At 40.6% G+C, this 7,588-nt stretch overlaps 1 protein-coding gene across 2 annotated transcripts; it reads right to left on the bottom strand.

Moving 5' to 3' along the window:
• Positions 1-3,604: 3,604 nt before the first annotated feature.
• Positions 3,605-6,684, bottom strand: LOC115007170 (tripartite motif-containing protein 16-like). Of its 2 annotated transcripts, XM_029429903.1 has the most exons (3): positions 6,584-6,684; positions 4,740-6,485; positions 3,605-3,843 (listed from the first exon to the last, which is right to left on the bottom strand). In XM_029429903.1, the coding sequence occupies exon 2, from the start codon at positions 6,445-6,447 to the stop codon at positions 4,786-4,788; it is 1,662 nt and encodes a 553-aa protein (XP_029285763.1). In that variant the 5' UTR covers positions 6,448-6,485; positions 6,584-6,684; the 3' UTR covers positions 3,605-3,843; positions 4,740-4,785. The 2 variants fall into 2 exon arrangements, with proteins under 2 accessions (XP_029285763.1, XP_029285762.1); XM_029429902.1 differs by lacking the exon at positions 3,605-3,843 and having other exon boundaries at positions 4,676-6,485.
• Positions 6,685-7,588: the final 904 nt, after the last annotated feature.

The following is a 7,588-nucleotide window of genomic DNA, read 5'->3' on the forward strand; positions in this document are numbered from 1 at the left end:
CATTAATGTAACAGGAACATGTAACACACACATTAATGCAACATGAACATGTAACACACACATTAATGTAACAGGAACATGTAACACACACATTAATGTAACAGGAACATGTAACACACACATTAATGTAACAGGAACATGTAACACACACATTAATGTAACAGGAACATGTAACACACATTAATGTAACAGGAACATGTAACACACACATTAATGTAACAGGAACATGTAACACACACATTAATGTAACAGGAACATGTAACACACACATTAATGCAACAGGAACATGTAACACACACATTAATGTAACAGGAACATGTAACACACACATTAATGTAACAGGAACATGTAACACACACATTAATGTAACAGGAACATGTAACACACACATTAATGCAACAGGAACATGTAACACACACATTAATGTAACAGGAACATGTAACACACACATTAATGTAACAGGAACATGTAACACACACATTAATGTAACAGGAAGATGTAACACACACATTAATGTAACAGGAACATGTAACACACACATTAATGCAGCAGGAACATGTAACACACACATTAATGTAACAGGAACATGTAACACACACATTAATGTAACAGGAACATGTAACACACACATTAATGTAACAGGAACACGTAACACACACATTAATGTAGCAGGAACATGTAACACACATTAATGTAACAGGAACATGTAACACACACACATTAATGTAACAGGAACATGTAACACACACATTAATGCAACAGGAACATGTAACACACACATTAATGCAGCAGGAACATGTAACACACACATTAATGTAACAGGAACATGTAACACACACATTAATGTAACAGGATCATGTAACACACATTAATGTAACAGGAACGTGTAACACACACATTAATGTAACAGGAACATGTAACACACACATTAATGTAACAGGAGCATGTAACACACATTAATGTAACAGGAACATGTAACACACACATTAATGTAACAGGAACATGTAACACACACATTAATGTAACAGGAACATGTAACACACACATGTAACACACACATTAATGCAACAGGAACATGTAACACACACATTAATGTAACAGGAACATGTAACACACACATTAATGCAACAGGAACATGTAACACACACATTAATGCAACAGGAACATGTAACACACACATTAATGTAACAGGAACATGTAACACACACATTAATGCAACATGAACATGTAACACACACATTAATGTAACAGGAACATGTAACACACACATTAATGCAACAGGAACATGTAACACACACATTAATGCAGCAGGAACATGTAACACACACATTAATGTAACAGGAACATGTAACACACACATTAATGCAACAGGAACATGTAACACACACATTGATGTAACATGAACATGTAACACACACATTAATGTAACAGGAACATGTAACACACACATTAATGTAACAGGAACATGTAACACACACATTAATGTAACGGGAACATGTAACACACACATTAATGTAACGGGAACATGTAACACACACATTAATGTAACGGGAACATGTAACACACACATTAATGCAACAGGAACATGTAACACACACATTAATGCAGCAGGAACATGTAACACACACATTAATGCAACAGGAACATGTAACACACACATTAATGCAACAGGAACATGTAACACACACATTAATGCAACAGGAACATGTAACACACACATTGATGTAACATGAACATGTAACACACACATTAATGTAACAGGAACATGTAACACACACATTAATGCAACAGGAACATGTAACACACACATTAATGTAACAGGAACATGTAACACACACATGAATGTAACAGGAACATGTAACACACACATTAATGTAACAGGAACATGTAACACACACATTAATATAACAGGAACATGTAACACACACATTAATGTAACAGGAACATGTAACACACACATTAATGTAACAGGAACATGTAACACACACATTAATGTAACAGGAACATGTAACACACACATGAATGTAACAGGAACATGTAACACACACATGAATGTAACGGGAACATGTAACACACACATTAATGCAACGGGAACATGTAACACACACATTAATGCAACGGGAACATGTAACACACACATTAATGTAACGGGAACATGTAACACACACATTGATGCAACGGGAACATGTAACACACACATTGATGCAACGGGAACATGTAACACACACATTGATGCAACGGGAACATGTAACACACACATTGATGTAACGGGAACATGTAACACACACATTAATGTAACGGGAACATGTAACACACACATTAATGTAACGGGAACATGTAACACACACATTAATGTAACGGGAACATGTAACACACACATTAATGTAACGGGAACATGTAACACACACATTAATGTAACGGGAACATGTAACACACACATTAATGTAACGGGAACATGTAACACACACATTAATGTAACGGGAACATGTAACACACACATTAATGTAACGGGAACATGTAACACACACATTAATGCAACGGGAACATGTAACACACACATTAATGTAACGGGAACATGTAACACACACATTAATGTAACAGGAACATGTAACACACACATTAATGTAACAGGAACATGTAACACACACATTAATGCAACAGGAACATGTAACACACACATTAATGTAACAGGAACATGTAACACACACATTAATGTAACAGGAACATGTAACACACTTTTACTAAAGGTGAGACACTACGGGCTAAAACATTTTTGTTGTTTCGAATTACTTATCTTCTTCAGACGAGAGGAAGTGTAGATGTAAACTCTCCACAGCTACATTACATAACGCCTCATGTACATATTAAACACTTGTAATATAAACTTGTGTTGATGTGAGTCATGAAGTGGGGAAGCTTCATGATATCTGTTAGTTACATGTATGACTCTGTTCACCTGTAGTGTGTACAACATGTATGACTCTGTTCACCTGTAGTGTGTACAACATGTATGAATGTTACAATACATATCTTTAAAGGAGCTTTTCTCTAAAGGAGCTTTTTCTCACACTCTTCAGCAGAAGTCTCCACTTCAGCAGCACTTACATACACCAAACTTTCCACTTTCATTCCTCTCTATATTCTGAAGCTTTGTGCAGAGGGCTTTTTTCACATGTCACTCACAGCTCATGTTATACATGAAGTGGGGAAGTGTCAGCTGATATGTGTGAGCTGTTTATTTGAGCCTGTTCACCTTCATGCAGGAGTTCATTAGAGCTCGTCTTCACTGAACACATGAATACTTGCTGCAGTGTGTCGATGTGTTTCACAGAAGAAGTACTGCAGTATCTGGAAGGTGGAGCTCAATATTAAAGAGTGCAGAAGTTATTGGATGCAGATTGTCATTAAAATAAGAAGCAGCAGGTGGAGCCAGACACACACACAGACTGACAGACAGTTCAACAGTCACTGCTCCTACTGTTGAAGCAGGTCAGTGAACGCACCTTGATCTCTGTGTTGATGCATCTGCTCCACCTGGATCCTCCTGCACACCAACACACAGACCAGAGAGCATGCTGGGAAACTACAGCAACACAAAGGTCCTTTAAATCCTTCAAACTGCACATTTCATGACTTTCATTTGTACGTTCTTTCTTTTCCCCACTCGACAGACACAAAACATGTCTCCTTATTACTGTAGTGATAATATTGATCTGCAGTAATACAGTAGTTTCATATTCACAGCTGATCTATAAGACAACATTTGATCACCACGTGCTGCTACTTTGCTCAGTTATTGTCTCCGTCAGCTTCACATTGTCTCCGTCAGCTTTGTTTGATACCCTGGAATGAAGACAAGAAGAAAAGACTTGATGTTTGTTTATTCATCATGTGAAGCTGCACTTTGTTCTCACATCAGTAAAGTTCAATGACTTCATGTACACGTTCACTTTGAGCACAATGTCAGCATGTGAAAGACAAGAATGAATCCTCTGCTGATGGATTATGATCAGGATAAGTACACTTCTATAAGCCCTCATAACAACAACAACACATCAATGTGCTTCTAGACGTCTTTCTAACAGAACAAAGTGTCCAGGATGAAGCTGCTGCTTCCTCTCTGAACACATGCAGTGGAAGAGAAACAAGATAGAAATACATCAACACAAATATTCATCAAACATTGAGTGGACATGTTGATGCAGAGACAGCAACATGATGAGCAGTGAGAGCCTCCATGGCTCCACAGACAGAGGGAGCAGCTCCACCTAAACAAAGTCCCACATTACACAACCACTGATGACGTCAAGCACCGCCCACAATGTTTGAGTGACAGCTGAACAAACGCCACAACAATCAGCCGTCGGCACAAACACGGAGACGAAATACGTTTCAGAGTTTAAACACAGAGCTGAAGCCGCTTCCCTTAAATCACACGTTCACATTCATTTTAAAGGAAGAAGTCTTTTTAGTCTTAACATGTTTAATACAAACCCCACCCAGGATGAGGGTCATGTTCAACTTCACTGTTAACATCACAAGAACATTGTGTTCAAAGTAAATGTGATCTGTGATCAACATTCACAGGAAACTATCTGCTCACACTTCATCCTGGTGTCACACAAACCTCCTGCACTTATATTGTGATTATTATTCAGGTTCATTGTACAGCTGATCATCTGGAATATAATATGAAACATAGAACATGTCACTTAGTCCGGGGGGGTTAGTTTACTCACTGAGAGAAGAAGACTCCCTGAAGGAGAACCAGAGATTTACTTCTGTCTACTTGAGTTTACAGAACTCAGCAGTGGAGCCATAAGAATATAAACGAACTCCAGCGTAGAGCGGCTGAGAGAATGTGTGGTGGACTCTGTGCAGGAGAGTCATGGTGTCAGAGACGCTGTAGAAGGACAGAACACCTGCTCTGTGATCCAGGTACACTCCGAGTCTGGAGGACGCAGGACCTGAGACGGGAGTTTGGACAATGTTGTGATAAAATATATATCTGTCATCGTCACAATATAACATCCAGGATTTATCATTGAATCCAAATCTACATTCACCCCCCCCTGCTCTGCTGATGTTCTTGTATGCGACTGCTACACGAACTCCCCCGCTCCACTCCACCTCCCAGTAACTACGTCCAGTCAGACTCTCTCTACTCAGCACCTGAAGATATTCAGTGAATCTGTCTGTGTGATGAGAATAAGACTGAGGTTGACTCATGAATGTCACTTTTCTGCCCCCCTCAGATAATAACAGCTGTGTGTGTGCTGTGTTTGGATCCAGTGTGATGTCACGTGAATACTTTAAGAATCCAGCTCTGGTCTTGGGCTCTGCTGACAGTGAAACATCCACTTCAGTCCCAGTCTGTGAGATGTTTGTCCACTTCTCTCTCAGAACGTCCTGGAGTTCATCTGTGACTTGTGACACAGCCGCTGTCACTTCCTCAAAGTATCTGAGAGGGATGTTGATGCTGGAGGAGAGTGTAGACTCACTGAGTGGGGACAGTGAGGGGTAGTTGTGTAGAAACTGGTTGTGGTCCTCTGTGTGTGCGAGCTGCTTCAGATCAGCGTCTTTCCTCTTCAGCTCAGTGATCTCCTGCTCCAGCTTCTCCTGAAGCTCTTTGACTCGACTCACTTCACTTTCCTGCTGCGATCTGAGCTGCTGCTTCACATCAGAGCTTCTTTTCTGCATGAGACGGATCAGCTGAGTGAACATCTTCTCACTGTCCTCCACTGCTCTGTCAGCAGAACGATTGATGACCTCCACCTCCTGCTGAAGCAGCTTCACATCTTTCTCTCCGTCCTGGATTCTCGGCTGGATGTTTAGTCGACTCCCCTCGAGCTCTCTCTGCCTCTCAGTCCTTTCTGCTGCAGCTGAGACTGTGTCGTGGCCTTTATGTTCGTCCACAGAGCAGAGATAACAGATACACTGCTGATCAGTACGGCAGAACATCTTCATCACCTCATCGTGACGAGAGCACATGTTCTCCTGGAGCTTCTGGGAGGGCTCCACCAGCTTGTGTTTCTTTAATGGAGCCACATCATAATGAGGCTGGAGGTGTTTCTCACAGTAAGAGGCCACACACTGCACACAGGACTTGAAGGCTTTCAGTTTTCTCCCAGTGCAGAAATCACATCCCACATCTTCAGGTCCAGCATAGCAGTGATCAGCAGGAGCAGCTTGGAGTCCAGTCTTCTTCAGCTCCTCCACTACAGCTGCTAACATGGTGCTCTTCAGCAGGACAGGCCTCGGTGTGAAGGTCTGCCTGCACTGAGGGCAGCTGTGGCTTCTCTTCTCGTCCTCTCCATCCCAGAAGCTTTGAATACAGTTCTTGCAGTAGCTGTGTCCACAGGGAGTCGTCACCGGATCCTTCAGTAGATCCAGACAGATGGAACAAGAGAAGGTTTCGCGGTCCAGCTGAACTCCTTTCTGCGCCATTTCTCCTTCACTGCCAGCGACTGTGTGAGTCTCACTTCCTGAGAAGTGTAGGGTATAAAGGTCCTCCACATGATAGGAAGAGGAGGGGGGGGGGGGGGAGAGCAGGGTGTGACAGATACTGTGTGAGTCTCACTTCCTGAGAAGTGAAACTAGTTTGAGCTGCGATCTCAAAGCATGTGTGTGTGCAGCGAGTGGAGCCTGTCAGCTGTGTGTGTGCAGCGCCATGTTGGTTAGACCCATCCACACAGCTGTAGATCTGAAGGGGAGGGACCAGGAAGTGTATGAGCAGGGGGGGGGGGGGGGGTTATAACAAGCTCCACCACATTACAGGAAGAGGAGGGGGGTGGGGGGAGTAGGGTGTGACAGATACTGTGTGTTCAACATGTTTCACAAACACTTCAGTACAAGTACAAATACTACAGTAATACTTCAGTACAAGTACAAATACTACAGTAATACTTCAGTACAAGTACAAATACTACAGTAATACTTCAGTACAAATACTACAGTAATACTTCAGTACAAATACTACAGTAATACTTCAGTACGAGTACAAATACTACAGTAATACTTCAGTACAAATACTACAGTAATACTTCAGTACAAATACTACAGTAATACTTCAGTACAAGTACAAATACTACAGTAATACTTCAGTACAAGTACAAATACTACAGTAATACTTCAGTACAAATACTACAGTAATACTTCAGTACAAATACTACAGTAATACTTCAGTACAAGTACAAATACTACAGTAATACTTCAGTACAGTACACATACTACAGTAATACTTCAGTACAAGTACAAATACTACAGTAATACTTCAGTACAAGTTCAAATACTACAGTAATATTTCAGTACAAGTATAAATACTACAGTAATACTTCAGTACAGTACAAATACTACAGTAATACTTCAGTACAGTACAAATACTACAGTAATACTTCAGTACAAGTATAAATACTACAGTAATACTTCAGTACAGTATAAATACTACAGTAATACTTCAGTACAGTACAAATACTACAGTAATACTTCAGTACAAGTACAAATACTACAGTAATACTTCAGTACAAATACTACAGTAATACTTCAGTACAAGTACAAATACTACAGTGATACTTCAGTACAAGTACAA

This window comes from Cottoperca gobio, chromosome 4 (genome assembly GCF_900634415.1).
Source record: "Cottoperca gobio chromosome 4, fCotGob3.1, whole genome shotgun sequence".
NCBI lineage: Eukaryota > Metazoa > Chordata > Actinopteri > Perciformes > Bovichtidae > Cottoperca > Cottoperca gobio.

Coding starts and splice junctions, on each gene's coding strand:
- LOC115007170 (XM_029429903.1), bottom strand. CDS start 6,447: ATGGCGCAGAAAGGAGTTCAGCTGGACCGCGAAACCTTCTCTTGTTCC.